The sequence below is a fragment of the Saccostrea echinata genome, unplaced genomic scaffold (assembly GCF_033153115.1).
Source record: "Saccostrea echinata isolate AGI-Se365-2 ecotype Australia unplaced genomic scaffold, CSIRO_AGI_Sech_v1 ptg000054l, whole genome shotgun sequence".
Taxonomy (NCBI): Eukaryota; Metazoa; Mollusca; class Bivalvia; order Ostreida; family Ostreidae; genus Saccostrea; species Saccostrea echinata.
The window spans coordinates 24,462,311-24,482,754 of NW_026889803.1; the positions used below are offsets into that span (position 1 = coordinate 24,462,311).

The window sequence follows — 20,444 nt, forward strand, 5'->3', positions numbered from 1 at the left end:
GGAATTTCTTGGCTTTTTCAGTTACTTATTGGCTTAGAATCATCTTAGAGCCTTTGGGCCAGAAAAGTTGAAAATTATGTGAAACCTTCATTACATAGTGTAGATTCAAATTTATTAAATTCATGACCCTCGGGGGAAGGGTGGGTCCTCCACAATTGGGGATCAAAGAATTTCATAGGAATTTATAGGAAAAAAAGTTTAAAAATCTTCTCAAGAACAAGAAAGCTGTGATTAGTCATATTGATATTGAGGCATCCTTAGATAGTGAAGATTCAAGTTTGTTCAAATCATGACCCCGGGGGGTAGGGTGGGTCCTACACAATTTCTGGTCAATGTTTTACATAGGAATATATAAGAAAATACTTTTAAAAATCTTCTTCTCAAGAACAACAAAACCATGATTAGTTATATTGATATGGAAGCATCCTCAGATAGTGTAGATTCAAAGAATGGGCAGACTTATCTGGCCAGAAAAAATGCCGTAAATTAAAGTTTCATAAAATGTTTATTTCTTTCCATCATATAAATCCCCAATATCTTAACCGTGTATTCATGGTACAGATGTGAATTTAAAACGCTCTTTTCGAGGTAAACTAAATAAATATCGAAGGCATGGTGCCTGAAGATTTCTTGAATATCAATAGATAATCAGGGTCACACGTTTTTCATCATCTGAATACATAGTCAGCGCATGTTTGGCGGCTGTTCTTAAGAAAACTGTAGTTGTATATTGAACAAAATAATGTCATATTAAAAGGAGAAGAGCCGACAAACGTGTGCTCACACTTAATTTAACAAAAAACATGTTCAAAACAAACTTCTCATTTCCATTGTTATGACTGAGTTAACCTTGATTTGACTTCGATTGACCTGTTAAATATTACAATTCATCACATGATGTCCACCTGCGAGTGTACTCGTGAAAACGGTTACATTGTGTTCTTCAACCTGACCTCGTTCTAAATCACGTCTTTGAGCGTGTTTGGTTGCCGTTTTCGGAATTCAGCAAATTAAATGTTTTAATTTTGCGTGTCCACACATTTTTTTTTTTTAATTTCATATTGACATCGCTGTAATATGCCATACATATATTCGAATTTCTAGAGAGAGAGAGAGAGGGTGAGAGAGAGAGATGTCAACAATGATGCCGATCGATAGCCCCGCCTTCTATTAATATTGATTACGTGACCTAAAAACCACTCCGGGTACATGCCAAATTCCGGAAGACGACACTTATGTATCGTTGCTTCAATTTTGATTCATGGCAACAGGGCATTGCTTTTGTACAAATGTTCTACCTAATATAACCATGTATACGTAACTCTTTCTATTGCTTGTAATATATTTTGGATTCACTTCATTTACAGCTTGGTAGAGTAGTCGCAAAAAGATCCAAAATAGGACGTTAAGTCCGCCCAATCTTTGTTTAATTCATGACCCCGGGGGGTAAGTTTCGGCCACAATGGTGGTGAAAGATTTACATATGAATATATATAGGAAAAAATGTTTAAAATCTTCTTCTCAAGAACAACAAAGCCATTATCTGTCATACTGACATGGAAATATCCCCAGATAGTGTAGATTCAAGTTTGTTCAAAACGTGACCCCTGGGGTTAAGTTTCGGACACAATGGGGCTGAAAGTTTTATGAAGGAATATATAGGAAAAATCTTTTAAAATCTTCTTCTCAAGAACAACAAAGCCACAATTAGACATATTGGTTTGGAAGCAACCTCAGGTAGTGTAGAATCAAATTTGTTCAAATCATGACCCCAGGGGGTAGGGGTGGGTGCACAAGCACAATTGGGGTCAATGTTTTACATAGGAATATATAGGAAAAATCTTCTCAAGAACAACAAAACAAGATTAGTCATATTGATATATATGTATGAAAGCATCCCAAAGTGTTGATGATTTAAGTTTGCTCAAGTCATCCTCCAGTAGTATGTTTGGCCATAATGGGGGATCAAAGTTTTACAAAAGAACATATATAGGAAATATCTTTAAAAATCTTCTTCTCAAGAACAACAAAGCCAAAATCAGTCATATTAATATGGAAACATCTTCAGGTAGTGTAGATTACAGTTTGTTCAAATCATGACCCCCGGGGGAAGGGTGGGGCCACAATGGGTGATCAAAGTTTTAATTTGGAATATATAGAAAAATTTTTAAAAAATCTTCTCAAGAACAACAAAGCCACAATTTATTAGTCATATTGATATGGAATCATCCTCAGTTAGTGTAGATTCAAGTTTGTTCAAATCATGACCCCCAGTGGTAGGGTGGGGCCACAATAGGGTATCAAATTTTTACATAGGAATATTTAGAAAAATTCTTTAAAAATCTTCTTCTTAAGAACAACAAAGCCACGATTAATCATATTGATATGGAATCATCCTCAGGTAGTGTAGATTCAAGTTTGTTCAAATCATGACCCCTGGGGGTAGGGTGGGGCCAAAATGGGGGATCAAAGTTTTACATAGGAATATATAGGAAAATTGCTTAAGAATCTTTTCAGGAACAGGAAAGCCATGATTAGTCATATTGATATGGAAGCATCCCCAAGTTTTGTAGATCCAGGTTGGTTCAAGTCATCCTCCAGTAGTAGGGTGGGCCATAATGGGTGATAAAAGTTTTACAAAAGAATATGTATAGGAAATATCTTTAAAAATCTTCTTCTCAAGAACAACAAAGCCATGATTAGTCATATTGATACGGATGCATCCTCAGGTAGTGTAGATTCAAGTTTGTTGAAATCATGACCCATGACACCCCCCCCCCAAGGGTAGGGTGGCAGACATCTTTGAAATTCCGTTTTCAAGAACAGCAAAGCCATGATTAGTTATTTGAATATAGAAGCATCCTCGGAAAGTTTAGATTCAATTTTATTCAAAACATGGCACCTGGGGGTAGGGCAAGGGTATGCCTAGGACAGGCGATATAAGCTTTACATATGAATATATAGGAGAAGAAATCTGCTGACGAAGAACAGCAGGGTCATATTGACTCAGGTGAGCGTTGTGGCCCAAGGGCTCTTGTCATTATTTTTCTTACCGATTTTGAGCAGATGATTTGTCGAGAATGACTTAATGGATTTCCATAAAACTTTCAGGAGTAATAGGAAATTAAGTAATCTTGAATCAGTTTTTAGCTCAAGTGAGCTTTTTTGATCACCCGTTGTCCATTGTCCTTCCCATCGTCTGTCCGTCTGTAAACTTTTCACATTTTCAACTTCTTCTCAAGAACCACTGGGCCAATTTTAACCAAAATTGGTACAAAGCATCCTTGGGTGAAGGGAAGTTTAACTTGATAAAATAAAGGGCCAAGCCCCCTTCCAAGGGAAGAAAATCAAGAAAAGACAAAAATAGGGTGGGATCATTAAAAAATCTACTTAAGAACCACTGGGCCAGAAAAGCTGGAACTTATGTGGAAGCATCCTGGGGTAATGAAGATTCTAAATCATTCAAATCATGACCCCCGGGGGTAGGGTGGGGCCACAATAGGGAATCCAAGTTTTACATTGAAATATGTAGGAAATATCTTTAAAAATCTTCTTCTCAAGAACCACTGTCCCAGAAAAGCTGAAACGTATGTGGAAGCATCCTGAGGTAGTGAAGATTATAAAATGGTCAAATCATGACCCCCGGGGGTAGGGCGGGGCCACAATAGGGAATCCAAGTTTCACATTGAAATATGTAGGAAATATCTAAAAATCTTCTTTTCAAGAACCACTGAGCTAGAAAAGCTTAAACTTATGTGAAACATCCTGGGGTAGTGTAGATTCTAAATTGTTCAAATCATGACCCCCGGAAGTAGAGCGGTGCCTCAAAAGGGAATCCAAGGTTTACATTGAAATATATAGGAAAAATCTTCTTCTCAAGAACCACTGGGCCAGAAAAACTGAAACTTATATGAAAGCATCCTGAAGTAGTGTGGATTCTAAATTGTTCAAATCATGACCCTTGGGGGTAGGGTGGGGCCACACTGGGGAATCCAAGATTCACATTGAAATATATAGGAAAAAAATCTTCTCAAGAACCACTGGGTCAGCAAAGCTGAAACTTAAGTGGAAGCATCCTGGGGTTGTGTAGATTCTAAATTGTTCAAATCATGACCCACTGGGGGTAGGGCTGGGCAACAATAGGTATTACAAGGGGGAAATCGTGAATCACAGCAGGGCCAAAGTCACACAGGTGAGCGCTGTGACCCATGGGGCTCTTGTTGTAATTTTGCCGTCGTCACTTCCACTGGTCATGAGTTACGGCTGGTTTTCTGTTTTTTAGTGACTTTTTGTCCAGACGTTTTCTCAAAAGCGGTTAAATATATAATCATGAGACTTCAGGGATGAAAAATCTTGACTTTTAATGTGACAAATAGGTTTCAGTTTTTTCCGTCGTCACTTCTGCTGTCCACAGGAAGTTCTCAAAAAATTATGCTATCTTTCATTTTTTTTCTAACAAATGTAAATGATCAAGTCTAAAAGTGTTTTTCAAGTTGCACCATTTCCACCGGAAGTACAAACTCCCAAACCAGAAGTTGTCTTAAAAATTAATATTTTCAGGTATGATTCCTGCACACTCCATCTGAAATTTTCAGTCGCTTTGAGCACTTCTGGTCATACAGGAAATGCAGGAAAAAGAACTGAAAGTTGATTAAAATTGATAAATTACATGTGCTATGTGTTTCTAAATACATTTTAAAGAATTTGGGTGCATTTTCCTTTGCTCTTTATCATTCGTTTTTCATTATTCAAGCTATCTCAATCAAAATCCTATTTCATATCATCAGAATTCGGACAGAAGAACTACTCGTTGCTTGCAACGAGATCTCATCTAGTTTTTACTCTGTTCATTATTATTATCAGTCGTATTAATATACTCGATTTCTAAAGAAAGTTCGGGTATATTGTTGTAACCCTGGTCCGTCCGCCCTTTCGTCTGTCCCACTTTCTTCTTCCCCACACTCCTCTTTTATTTTAAGCAGTAATCAATTAATCTTTTGGAATATGATTGATGGTGACCTGTAGATGTGCAATAAAGTTTTGGAATTTTAAATGTTGCCCTAGGAGAAAAACAGGTACCAAAAATGATTTTTTTTTTCTCCAAAAACTTGGCTCCCAGGCACCGGGGCCATAAAACTTAGACGAGCTCACTTTTGATCTCAGTCTCACTTTTACAAAAGGAATATATAGTGGAAAGGTGGGACTGAGATCAAAAGTGAGCCTGTCTAAGTTTTATGGCCCCAGAGCCTGAACTCCTCTTACGTTTTACGCAGTATTCTAATCATCTCTTTTGGAAGATGATAGGTAGTGTCCTGTAGATGTTCTGGTTCCCAGAATTCCCCTTTCATTTTATGGAGTAGCTTAATCATCTTTTGGGAGGTGTTTGCAGGTTTCCTATAGATGTGCAATAAGCTTTCAAAATTTTCATTTACCCTCTGGGACTCGAATGATGTTCGAAAAATGACTTTTTTAATACAAAAAAGTCTGGTTCCCAGAACTCCCCTTACAAAAATTTTACGCAGTATGCTAATCATCTTTTGGAAGATGATAGGTGGTGTGCTGTAAATGTGCAATAAGGTTGAGGAATTTTTATTTCCCCCCTGGGGGTCCAATGGGGGTAAAAAAATGGCGTTTTTTTTATATATAAAAAAGTCCTGGTTCCCAGAATTCCCCTTTCATTTTATGCAGTAGCCCAATCATCTTTTGGGAGATGTTTGGTGGTTTCCTATAGATGTGCAATAAGATTTCAAAATTTTCATTTTCCCTCTGGGACTCAAATGGTGGCCGAAAAATGACTTTTTTAATACAAAAAAGTCCTGGTTCCCAGAACTCCCCTTACATTTCATGCAGTAGTCTAAGGGTGAATTCAAAAAAAATGACCACCAAACTAAATTTTTTTGGCAAAATTCAACTACTTATAACATATTTTTCACTTATATCATCATATTGCAAATGCATTCTAGTTCAAAATCCTGAAGTGGCAATAGGATAGACAATTGGATTAAAAAGTTTCAGAATTTTTATTAGTAAAATTTCTTTTGAAAAAAGAAAATATCATTACACCTTAAAAGACTTTCTAAAATATATAGTCACAAGAAATTATAGTTTTTTATGCTTCAAAATGGTAAAAGGGGTATAAATGATTAAATCTAGACCTTGAATGAGTATCTTCTCTTGTACATGTGGCAAAAAATTGGCTTTTTGATTGTTATTTTACATTATTTTTTCAATTCTGGTTTGAAAAGTTTTAATATGAAAAAAATATGAAGCAATAAAATTCCCCAAAATTCACTTTTTTGTCCGTTCAAGTCAGTTCTTTAAATCTAAGCCAAAAAAGAATTGTTATATACGAGTCTCTTACAAAAAATACTAGATTTTGAAGTGACCCTATGTTACATTATTGTGTTGCACTCCTGACATCTGATATGTATTTTATTTAACATTGTTTTAAAAATTATAACACACAATAACCCATTCTTACTTTGTAAATCAATTTGTTGTGTTGATATTTTTCATCGATTACAGCAGGTTTTTCATATTTTGAAGACCTTAAAACATGATTATTTGCAAAGTGTAATATACATAAATTGTATTTAAAATATATGTGAAATGATGAAAACTATTCCCCAAATTGACTGTAATATTTCTGTAATTTGTTGATAGACATAGTGTTTTGAACATCAAATAGTATCAAGCATTTTTTTTCAACTTATGTTTTAGTAAGATAGTTAAAAAGCATTGGTAATTATGAAGCAGTTTTGTTGCACTCCTGACTGCAGTAAAGTTTAAAATTAAAACCAGAGAACACGAAAATTCATAAAGTGTTGGAAACATCAAGTGGTAATGAAACTGTACAATGTTTATAGTCCAATACTTCATAATTAAAACAGATGAAAGTATTTAAAATTTGCATTTTATCTGGAATTATACCCTATTTTATGCCAAAAAACTAGCTTAAATGTATATTTAGAGGATAAAATATATTTTAAAGCATATTTTCCCTTAGAAGACAAACACAGTAACCCACCAGAAAAATTCTACTCATCATTTTTTTCTTTATTTTTATTCTTATTGGATGATTTATAATTCTAACATATTTGTTGCACTCCTGACCAAAAGCATTGGGGCCTTTAAAGTAGAATTGTGAAGTGAAAATTACACAAGAACTTGTTCTGTTGTTTCAGTGAAGTTGAGGAGGAATTACTTGAATTTTATTACAATGTTTAAGTGTGTTTATTTTTAACATTCATTAAAAAAATCACAAAAAAAGATAAAAACACATCTGAATTGATAAAATTGAAAAAGGAAGGATTTTAATAATAAAACTGTCAATAATTTAGCATTAAATTATACAAAAAGATCATTATTAATTAATGAATACTTCTAAGCATGAATAGAAATCTTTTCATCACACAACTTGAATCTTTAAAAAAATGTGTTGCACTCCTGACCATAGAAATATGGATCTGAAGCACAGACAGATCCTGTAATTGATAAATCTATTTGGTAAAAATGTTCTTTGTGTCTTTATTTTCCAAAATAAAAATCAGAAAATCATATAATGATAATAGTTTTTTCATGCTTGGGAGCAAAACATCAAATGTTGCACTCCTGACATTTTTGAGTATGCACATATACTTGACTCTCATTAATGCTGCTTGTGATTTATATAACATTTTTAAGTTTTAAAATGTATATCAGTTATTCTTTTACACTTCCAAAATTCTTTTTTGTCTTAATTTTCTATCAGAATTTTACAATTGATGTTTTTTTGGCAACACTACATTTTTTCTGTTGCACTCCTGACATGGTATAACATTTTTTTAAACATCAGCTATGACCACAACTTGATTAAACAAAAGTTATGACAGTCCACATTTAAAGCTCAATACTTTGAATATTATCAGGAAAGTCTTTATTTTCAACATGAAGCATTATTTTTTATTTCACAGATCTCCAAAAAATATTGAAATTTCAAAATGTCACAAAAAGGTGTTGCACTCCTGACAATTTTAGCATCATTTTTGGGCATAACTTTTTTGTTAATTGAGATATCAATGAGATATTTGGCAGGTATTTAGACACTATCTAAAGACATATGCTGAGACATAGAAATCTATTTTCATTGCCTGTATTTTTAGTGTGGGTTGATAAATATGTGTTTGGTCATTTTTTTTGAATTCACCCCTAAACGTCTTTTGGAAGATGATTGGTGATGTCTTGTGGATGTGCAATTAGGTTTTAGAATTTTCCTTTTCACCCTGGGGGTCGAATGGGGGTCGAAAAATGACGTTTTTTTTTAATTCAAAAACATCATGGTTCCCAGAACTCCTCTCACATTTTATTCAGTAGCCTAATAATCTTTTGGAGGATGATTGATAGTGTCCTATAGAGGTGCAGTAAGATTTTGGAATTTTCATTTTCTCCCTTGGGGTCAAAAGGGGTGGTTGAAAAATGACGTTTTTTTTAAATATTTTTTTTATAAAAGCCCTTGTTTCCAAAACCCCCTTTCATTTTACGCAGTAGCCTAGATGCAATAATGTAGCCTCTCCAATTTTTTTTGGGGGGGAGGGGGGTTACAACTCTTTAGGATCTCCATAATGGTGCCAAGTGCGGTAGTGAATCACTACCGCACAGATTTCGGCTCAAATTATCAGTAAGTGGGTATTTTATTAACATATCTTACCTGAACTCAAAAAATGTAGTTGCGGAAGACATGAATTAATCCAAAAATATACAAAACAGTCAGTATATCAGTTATTTTTCGTGTACGTCAACATCACAACTTGAATTTATCCACCATGTTGACTGACCTTGACCGATTTTATTTTCGGACAACCAATGAGAATTCTGGATCTAGGGAAGCGGATTTATTTAGGATATCCCTTATTTTAAGCATAAATATCACTGTTTATGAAAAAAATATCACATGGAATGCTTTTATTTATCAACGTTTAGTGGTAGCAAACAACACAAACATTTATCAACACCGACAATTACTTTATCAAGTGATTCTAAATTTCAACCACAAGTCTTAGTACGTCACGCGAGAACTGTCATGGCTGCTAAAGAGAACGGCTGGTAAACACGCAGATTTATTTTACTTGGTTTTTGCGTATAAAGGGCTATGTTGTTGATAGTGAATAAAAAGTCCGTCTTATTGGAAGTAAGGTGAATGCAAAAACAATTTATTTTGCCTGCAGACGCCCGTATCTAAAAAATATACCGGTATTTGCACCATTACGGAGATGCAATGGAATTGTAGCCCTCTCCTGAAAATATCAGATTTAAAAAAGATCGGAGAGGGCTACATTATTGCAGCTAGCAGTAGCATAATCATCGTTTGGAAGATGATTGGTGGATAAAATCTTGAAAACTCTTCTTCAAGGACAGCAAAGTCGGTGTAGTCACATTGATATGGAAGCAACCGTAGGTGGTGTAGATTTAGGTTTGTTCAAATCATAACTCCTGGGGATAGGATGGGACCACAATGGGAGATCAAAGTTTTACATAGGAATATATTGAAAAGAAAAAGAATATAAGGGATATATCAATAAAAATTTTCTTCTCAAGAATATCAAAGTCAATCTTATGAATTCAGAAGCATTCTCAGATTGAGTAGTTTCAAATGTGTTCCAATCATGTCCCTGGATGTTGGACAAGGCCTCAATAGAAGATCAAATGTCGGAACCACATTTATATTTTTTAAAAAAAAGTATGTTACTGGTCCCTGTTCTAATGCTATGGTCATTTGTGTAGTGTGCGTAAACTTTTTTAGAATATGGACCATATCTCAAGAATCGCTTGTCAAATTTGTCACAGAATAACCGAAGGGCTCTCATTTTTACTAAAACTAGGGATGTGACCCTTTAAATAGGGGAGAAAATTAGGAAAGTAAAAACAAAAGTATTGTTTGCTAAAAATCTTCTCAAGAACCACTGGGCAGATTATTACCAAACTTACATACAATGCTGAGAATATGTCATAAGTTAAAATTTGTTCAAGGCATTACCCTGAGACAAAGGGGGAGGTCTTAAGGTCACTTCAAAGTTGACAAAAATTATGTTTTGTTAAAACTGTGATACTTTGCTTACTATAAGGACTGGGATCATAAAATCTTGTCAGTTGATGCATCTTAGGACGTCTTATTATGTTGACTCAAAAGTAGGTCACAGTGATCTACTTTTTGAATTTTGTGTGCATTCATTTTCAATTAAATTTTTATGCATATCTTGGTCATTTTGAAGTCTATGATCATCAAAAACTAAACCAAAAGCATGACCTACTTTTTAAAAAAAGTTTTAAGGTCATTATTTCAGATACTGAGAGGTTTAGAATCATCAAACCTTGTAAGTGAATGCATCTTGAAGCCTTTTAACAAATTTATCAAAAAGTAGTTCACAGTGACCTACTTTTTGAATTTTTACGGCATTCATTTTCAAATTGTTTTAGAGGCATATTTTAGACACTTTTCGGCCTATGATTATCAAACTTTGTCAGTTGATGCATCTTGGGTCCTTGGATATGTCAACTGAAGAGTAGGTCTACTTTTGAAATTTGATGGCTATATTTGAATATTTCAGTTACTAATTGGCTTAGAATCATCAACCTTATCAGTTTATGCATCTTGGCAATCTCTACCCACCCTAACAAAAAATACTGTTGTAAACTATTGTTAACTATAGTATCAAAGAAAAAAACTTTGGAACTTTGATTAAGAACCAAAATACCTGCTCCATCAACTTCAGTAAACATGTATTTTTTTATTTATAAATGTAAATATTGCATTTGAATAAACTAATTTGTAAATTTAAATTAACATGTACAACACCCCCCAGCCCCAACCTAACCCCACCTTCACCCCCTTAAAACGGCAAAATAAGCAAAAAAATATTAAGATACTTTAATAAGTTAATAAACTATTGTGAAAACTTTGAAACTTTAATATAGTATAGTGAAAACTTTGAAACTTTGATTTATTATAGTAAAAACTTTGAAACTTTGATTTACTATAGTAAAAACTTTGAAACTTTGATTTACTATAGTGAAAATCTTGGAACTGTGATTCACTCTAGTAAAAACTTTGGAACTTTGTTTTACTATTGTGAAAACTTTGGAACTTTGATTCACTGTAGTAAAATCTTTGGAACTTTAATTTAATATAGTAAAAACTTTAAAACTTTGATTTACTGTAGTGAAAAACTTTGGAACTTTGATTTACTATAGTGAAAACTTTTGGAAATTTGATTAACAATAGTTAACAATAGTAAACTAAAGTTAACTACAGTATTTTTTTTGTTAGGGCAGAGTTATCGTTTCCGTTACGCTCCACTGATAAATTTCTCAACGTCTAAACAGTAGTACGAAAAACGGAGGTTTTTTCACATGTTCAAAATGGACCACATGAAAGTTAACAAGCATATCACCTTTACGTTTATGTATATGTGTCAATGCTGCAAGTTGTTTGTCTTTAAGAACTAAACCATTTTGAAATTTGTCAGCAATGCGTTTTAAATTTTCCACGTTCTCAATATCCTGCCGAGAAATAGTCCCTTGTAGGATGCTGTGATACAGATAAATCTTTTTTCTAATTTTCATAAATACACTTTACTTTAAGCTTTAAGGCAAAAATATACAACTTTAAAATTGATTTATGATGCAATAGGTAAAAAGTACGTAATCTGGACATTCAATGTATATCAATCATAGCTGTATTTTTACGTTGAGTTCAGACTGATTTTTTTCTTTGAAAGCAATGAAGATATGAGAAATGATATGTATAAACAAGGCTGTCAAAGAGAACTTTCCCGAGCCCTGCATGAGTGTCACCGAGCTCCTGTTTCTTCCTCATCCAACGATTATTATACCCCGCAAACGAAGTTTAGGGGGGGGGGGGGTATATTAAAATCAGCATGTCCGTCTGTCTGTAGACGAGATTTTGTCCGGACTATTTCTTGGAAACTGTTGCAAGGATTTCTCTGAAAATTTGTACACTTATTATTTGCCATATGAAGGTGTGCACCTGGTATTTTCATCATGATTGGATAATTTTTTTTGCATTTTACAGGTGTTTTTTTTTTCATTTTTATTATGTGGTTTTGTCCGGATCTGTTCCCAGAGACTATTGCATAGATTTGTATGAAAATTTGTAAACTTATTATTTACCATATGAAGATGTGCACCTGGTATTTTCAACATTATTTGATAATTTTTCTGCATTTTACGGGTGGTTTTTTTTTCATTTTGATTGACTTAGTCATTTCGGGTTCATGTCTAAGGTTTGAGATATAGAATCTAGAACATCTGTACAAAATGTGAACTACAGCTTAAAACTACTTATCAGAACTAAAAAAAAATCACAAAATATTAAAAACAGTTTTTTACATTACACAGCAGATAGTGTAAATCTATTTGTCCCTTTGGAGTAATGAGTGGACATGCATCCAGTTAAAGATTAATTAATGAGTTCAGTGTGGGAAGCTGTTAGGGCATCTCTGATCAAGCAGGTCTTATCTATATCTCCTGGGAATTGGGCAGAAAGAAATAAAGATCTCTGTTGTCTAAGCCTCTTAATTGTAATTTATGTTGGTCAAAATACATAGTTACTGAAACCAGCCTTTTATTTTTAAAATGAGTTTGACATAAAGGTATTAAGATCAATTTGACTTTGTATAATTAATTATGATATTTTTTTTTCAACAATCAATTTGCAGAGTGTCATGTCTCACAAAGAGGACAGATAGCTGCAAACTATTTTTTCAATGTAATTAAAAACACTGTAATTATTAGTATTGATGTTTTATTAGGCTGCACCTTAATTTCATTCATTAAAAAAAATATAATGAGTAATTAAATTTTCACTCTAATAACTCGGATCTGTTCCCAGAGACTATTGCATAGATTTGTATGAAAATTTGTACACTTATTATTTACCATATGAAGATGTGCACCTGGTATTTTCAACATTATTTGATAATTTTTCTGCATTTTACAGGTGTTTTTTTTTTCATTTTGATTGACTTAGTCATTTCGGGTTCATGTCTAAGGTTTGAGACATAGAATCTAGAACATCTGTACAAAAATGTGAACTACAGCTTAAAACTACTTATCAGAACTTTAAAAAAAAATCACAAAATATTAAAAACAGTTTTTACATTACACAGCAGATAGTGTAAATCTATTTGTCCCTTTGGAGTAATGAGTGGACATGCATCCAGTTAAAGATTAATTAATGAGTTCAGTGTGGGAAGCTGTTAGGGCATCTCTGATCAAGCAGGTCTTATCTATATCTCCTGGGAATTGGGCAGAAAGAAATAAAGATCTCTGTTGTCTAAGCCTCTTAATTGTAATTTATGTTGGTCAAAATACATAGTTACTGAAACCAGCCTTTTATTTTTAAAATGAGTTTGATATAAAGGTATTAAGATCAATTTGACTTTGTATAATTAATTATGATATATTTTTTTTCAACTTTCAATAAATTTGCAGAGTGTCATGTCTCACAAAGAGGACAGATAGCTGCAAACTATTTTTTCAATGTAATTAAAAACACTATAATTATTAGTATTGATGTTTTATTAGGCTGCACATTAGTTTCATTCATTAAAAAAAAAAAATATAATGAGTAATTAAATTTTCACTCTAAATGTTTAAGCAACTTGTGAACACCTCTCACATCTAGAAAACATTAGTGATTTGGTACCTTCTCTGAAAAACCCAGCGGGGGTATTTGTCCCATTTGGGCAGTTCTAGTATTAATCTCCCAAATAAAATTGGTAAAGAAATTCGCTTTTTCAAACTATTTTGTCAGTTTCTTTTTCTTCTTGGTTGACTTTGTCAAGGAAGCAGGCGTATTGAGCTACACTCTTTTACCATGCTGTTTTGTTTATGATAACTACACATACCCATGCGTGAATAGCATGGAATGTGGAACCCCTTATACATTTCAATGTATATATTTATGGTCCATTAATAATTATTAATTTTATTGAAATAATCAAAATTATTTTAATTATGAAACTTTTAATTTTTTGAAATTTTATACATTTATAATAGTAAAAAATATATAAGTATTTTGATGAGATGCGCCGTAATATCTTTTAAAATTTTAATGAAACCGTCATTAAAATCAACTCCTATCAGTACTTTCAGTACTTTGATTAATATTACCAAGGCCTATCTTATCTGGGGCAATTATCAAACATTTATAAATCTCCTTGCATTTCATTTGATTTGAGTTTAGATCTAATGATCAGTTCATTTATGTAATTATACCCCCTCTTCGGAGAGGGGGATATACTGTTTTATCCTTGTTTGTCTGTCCGCGTGCCTGTGTGTCTGTCCGTAACAAATTTTCATCGCAGTTTTCTCAGAAACTACTCATTGCTGATCAGCAGCGTATATATATAAAGAGAGAGAGAGAGAGAGGCGTATACTCGCCTATAAGTCGGTTTTTGGGGAGTTAAATTTTGGTCCAAACCTCTATGTCCGACTTATTTGCGAATCATAAAAAGATGAGTATTTTTCTGATCGGCGAAATGTAGTATTTTATAAATATTTCCCATGATTATCGTTGAACAAAGTCTGGATATATTATATCATTTATGTATTCTAAGATTATACATAAAGCATAAGTATTTACATATTTCAATAACTTTATTTTTATCTTAAGTGTGCTTTATGTATTTTTCTTAGTAATTTAAAAATTGAATATCAGCGTCATTTCTAAAAAATATTAATCGAAACAGGTTAAAACTTTACAGCATTGATTTAAAATTGTCATCTGATTCTGGCAAAGAGTTGTTCCTACTTATAAGGTCATTCCAAGTTTTTTCTCTGTTTAGCATCCACCCATCTTTCAAAAACCTACCTACCTATTCGCAAAAAACACAGAAGCCAAAAAATAAAAACACAGACTTTAAAGTCATATAAATTACATTCTCAAAGGATATAATTTTATTAAGAATTTTTTTCTTGTAGAAAGATTTATTCTTTTGCAAAATTAATGTATAAATTGCTTAAAATATACCTAATACGACATATTGTAGAGGAATATGTAGAAAAAATTGACAGAATTCAAAGATTTCGACCAGAATAATCAATTTCAAGACCCCTGATTTTGTTTGTTTTTTCTGATACGGGGTGTCAAAAACCAAGCCGCACGCGGGCGCTAAACATAGAAAAAAAACTTTGAATGGCCTAAGCGGGTCAACGGCAAATCCCTCCAAAAAAATCTCAAAAAATACAACCGACTTGTAGGCGAGTATATACGGTAGGTGTAATGGTACTAAACATGACATATTTTCATACATTTAACCCTCCATCCACCCTTCCTTTTCAGATTTTGTCAAATCAATGTTTTTTACAATTTTCAATGCATTTCCCATGTAAAATGTTGATAAAAAGGACTTACATAATTTTTCACCATAAGATTTTTCCAAAACCCATTTATTTCATAAAGTTTATGTATTATATTTATATATGTATCCTCATTTCCTATGACATCTTGTTATTTTGGCTAAAATGCAAATATAGAAACAAGACAGAGACATACCAGCACCATTCTTTATTTTAGAGCTTAAGAGACTGATTGACTGTTTCTATAATGTAATTTACTTTATTCGAAACACAATTGTTACAAAAATATTGACATGGATTCGTTTTTAACTTGTGTTCGTATTTACAAGACCTAGAATCTGTTCTCAGCATTTGTCACATCTTTGCCATTCCCAGCATAGCTACGGTAGAAACGATCTGTTGACTGTCTGTCCCTTGAGTACAATGTCCAACAAAGCCACCACTGCTCTTCTTTCTTGCTATAGAGATGATTCTCTCCGTTGAAGGAAGCTCACGTGCTTTTGTTTATCTCTGTACATGTAATATAAGCTTTATTGGTTATCATATCTTTGGGTGCTCTAGAATTTTGTCTTTTTATAATCAATTACAATAAATGGACACTGGTGTAAGATACTTCTTCTAAGCAAAGAATGTTAAGCAGGTTTGTTTTTACATTCCATTTGAATTTTATTTTGTTTCAAATATTGTTTTCTTTTTTACTTGTTATTTTTAAAGGTATTAAATTTGTTTCAGAATGTATTTACAAGGCATCCAAAAAAAATACCTACCTACCCAACTTAAAAAGTCAGGGTTATGTTAGGAGAAGCAAATATATTTTTAATGATGGTCTTACCCTTGAGCTTCAAGAAGACAAGCTGCATACATATGAAAACGATTGCGTCTTTCTGAAACTGTAAAAAAAAAAAAAGGTCACTTAGTCCAGAGATCATGTCCCAAATTGCCAAATTTGTTATCCTTTAAGAAAGTAATAAGACTCAGGCAGCCTTGAAGGTCTTTGGGTCCTTGTTTATAAACTGTTTTGTGGTTTATAAAACGTATCAGTCCCAGCCAAGGTTATACAAGTATCATCTGGTTTATTCAGATATTAAATTCAATCCCCAAGGGTAACATGTGGTACCTTGTCCTGATTGAAGGACAGTGGTACATACGACAATTTTTTAATTTGTCGTTCTGTACATATTGTCGGCAGTGACAATATGTACCTACTATCACTGCACATATTGTAGTCCATTGGTACATATTGTCGCAAGTGACAGTATGTGCCGAGATGAGCCTTATTTTCCTCCTGTATAATGGACGACAAAATGTACAGTCAAGCATCGGCGCATATTGTCATCGATATATTGTTTTACGAATATTTACTAGGGTCATGAAGAGAGAGAAATTGACAAACATACACAAACACGCACGGTGGGAGACAGAGAGACAGACAACAATACTCGCAATAATGTAGGGAGGAACTTTTTGGTCAGAAAATTGTGTTCGCGCATCCTGGTAGATCTGTCAATAAGAATAAAGAACATAAGCCGTGTACACGACTTTGATATGCAAAGATATTTAACTTACCTAACTTATAAATCAGAATATTCTTTTTTCCCATCATTAGTACCTCTATTCATATACACAAGAAAAGACTTAAAAAACCTCAAAAGCTGGAAACATTTACTTTCTACAACCAGCTCTGAGAGAGGAACGAAAGACAACTCTGCAAAAGATTGAGAGATTGGGAAACATTCTGTTTTATATCTTGATCAGGAAACTACATGTACATATCTTTTTTTTTCAATTTCAATAGACAAGAAAAAACTATTAAACATGCATGCCGTAAAATCAGACATTGATATTTTTGCAGAGTAGATGTCACACAAGTTCATTCTGCATTGTCATTATAATTAAAACGCTCTCTAAACTTTCACTTTGGATAAATTTTTAAATAACAGATATCTGTGTATATTTGTACAATTTATGCAACCTACCCTCCTTAACTTTCCTCATCATTATCATCATCATGATCTCAATATGTGCAATAAGGGTATGCAAATCTTGTCGCCGGCGACAATACAGCCTGCGTCAATTTATACCGAAGAACGACAATACGAGGGGTTATCAAAAAGTTCGTGGACTAGCGCCATAAAATTAAAACCACTTTAGGTACATTAATGAATTTTAAAATATTCAGTTAGCATCATCTTTTCTATCTATAGAATAAACCACAATTCATAAGTTTTATTTTTTAATAAATTAGTAATGTTTTTATAAGCAATGACATGTCCAGGCGGCGCAATCGCGAACATGACGCTTTTTCAACCTGAGTGTAACTAAGAAAAAACTCTTTTGATATGAACACTTGACATCCAAAAATCCCGTTAATTCAGGCATGTGATGGGACACAATTGTTCCGCAAAATGTGCAATTTTTACCCCATTCTGTACGTTCTATGAAATTTTATCCTATATTTTATAAGGAGTGTCCATACAATTTAGGACTTGAAAATGACGTCAAAAAGGGGGAGGGTTTCTTTTTCCATCATTCTATAAAGTTTTGCTACTGAAAAAACTGGTATAGACTTAGGGAAAGTTTAAACTGGCTACAGAGAAATAAAATGCATCCAGAGTACTTGTTATTAAATGCCAAAAGAGATTCAAAGAGATGAGAGATGAGCAGTAAATGTCGATTTGTAGTCAAGGTGTGAAAAGTCAATCTCGTCAAAAAGTGACGTTGATCATGTGTGGTTTATATTGAACTCCAACAAGCAAAATATGCTAGCATAATCAAGCGAGGATCTTTCCTTAAGTAAAGATTCATTTACAATTTTATATGCATTGAAATCAGCTGTTCATGACATTGTTATGTCATATAAACAAGTTAGGTTTTAGTTTTTGCTTAACTCCAGGGAATCTCGTCAAGATAAGTGTATTGAGACAGAGGGAGCAGGCATTGAGAAATAATGACGTTGTCGGACGTCATGAAACTAAACGACGACAGCGCCGGGTGATCATATAATGTCTTTTTTATTTTATAATAATTTGGCAAATTGTCAACGTATCAAGCTAAAATTTTCTACACTTTTTAAACTTTTGCTGTTTAATGTTCCTTACAAATTTTGTAAACACAAACTACATAGTATTAATTTTATCGCATCAGTCCATGAACTTTTTGATAACCCCTCGTATGTGCAGTTATGGAAGGTACACAATGTAGCCAGCGACAATATGTATTGGACGACAATATGTACCGTCATAATTGTGCTGCATTAAATAACCTGAGATCTGTCTTCGTGATTGAGACACCAATTAGGTTCATAAAACTATAAAAGATATCCTTAAGCAACTCTTAACTGTGAGGTGACAATATGTACAGTGAGGGTAGGCACGTAATGTCGCCTGCAACAACATGTTCATGTGTAACTTTTCAGCCAGTAACAATATGTACTGATAGATGACAGTATGTGCAGTGAGGGTAGGTACATATTGTCGCCGACGACTATGTACCGTCACAGCAGCATATGGCCTTCACTATACCTTGTCATTTTCTGTGTTAAATTTAGGATGTATATTAATTGTTTTTCTTTTTTTTTTCTTTTTTTTTTTAAACAGTTTTACAAAAATGGTTATCAAAGGCATGACAAGAGCGGAACATATACTAAAGGTAAGTTAATTGTTTAAATTTAGCTGTTCATTGTTTATTTACTAAGAATTAGTGCTAGTATATTTCATAATATTATTTGCAAAACAGTGCACATATTAAATGAATAGAGTCACCTCTCATATTTCAAAAATGTGTAAATTATTCAAAGAGTAGGTCAAAGGTCAAGTTAAAGGTCATGAAGTTGATAGTGCTGGTATTTTAGAAAAGCCACAGTACCAAGCAATACATGAGTGAATTTATACAATTTTTAAGATATAGCTTATGACAGATGGACAGACAAATTTCAGGTAAAAGTGATTCCTAAGTGCACATGCTATGTCTGCTATGCAGACACTGCAATAATAGCAAATTAGTGGAATCATATTTTTGTTTTGTTTGTTTGTATGTTGTTTAACATCCCTCTCGAAAATTTTTCACTCATATGGAGACGCCACCACTTGCCGGTGGAGAGCTGCAAATTTTGTCCTGTACTCGGCACTTACGGCCATTGAGCAGTGAGGGTTCTTTTTCGTGCCAGCACCTACTGCTGTACGGTCTCATCCGAAGGACCGGTCTCCACGTCCCAAGAAATATAAAGGAAAAATGTTCAGAAATCTTCTGAAGAACACCGAAGCCATGATTGGTCATATTTATATTGAATTATCCTCAAGTACTATAGAATCAAATTTGTTCAAATCATGACCCCCCGTGGGTAGGGCGGGGCCACAATGGGCGATCAAAGTTTTACATAAAAATATAAAGGAAAAATCTTTAAAAATTTTCTACTCAAGAACACCAAAGTAATGATTGGTTTTATTTAAATAGAATCATCATCAGGTAGTATAGAATCAAGTTTATTCAAATCATGACCCCCGTGGGTAGGGCGTGGCCACAATGGACGATCAAAATTTTACATATATATAAGAAAATTCTTTAAAAATGCTCTTCTCAAGAACAGCGAAGCCATGATTGGTCATATTAATATGGAATCATCCTCAGGTAGTATAGAATCAAGTTTGTTCAAATCATGACCCCCGGGGGTAGGGCGGGGCCACAATGGACGATCAAAGTTTTACATACATAATTTTATATATGGGAAAAAACTTTAAAAATCTTTCTTCTTAAGAATACCAAGGCCATGATTGGTTAGATTTATATGGAAGCATCCTCAGGTAGTGCAGATTCAAGTTTGTTCAAATCTTGACCCCCGGGGGTAGGGTGGGGCCAGAGTAGAAAATCAATCATATAAGAAAAATTCTTGAAAAATCTACTTAAGCTATGATAAGTCAAAGAAAGTAGTGTAGATTCAAAACATCCCCTGTAACTACTTATATCAAGTTAAACTTTTCAGTTATAAATTGATTTCTGCTTTTTCCTTTCTTAAGTGCTCAGGTGAGCGATATGGCTCATGGGTCTCTTGTGTCTGGTTAATATACACGTTTTAAAATATAATTTTGATC

At 33.5% G+C, this 20,444-nt stretch overlaps 1 protein-coding gene across 1 annotated transcript in view; it reads left to right on the top strand.

The window, feature by feature from the left end:
• LOC133206147 (vacuolar protein sorting-associated protein 53 homolog) overlaps positions 1-20,444 on the top strand; it is a 540,720-nt gene that overhangs the window by 515,062 nt on the left and 5,214 nt on the right. Inside the window, exon 18 of the mRNA XM_061342079.1 lies at positions 18,954-19,005. Coding sequence (XP_061198063.1) covers positions 18,954-19,005 — 52 coding nt within the window. The remainder of the gene's footprint in view (positions 1-18,953; positions 19,006-20,444) is intronic.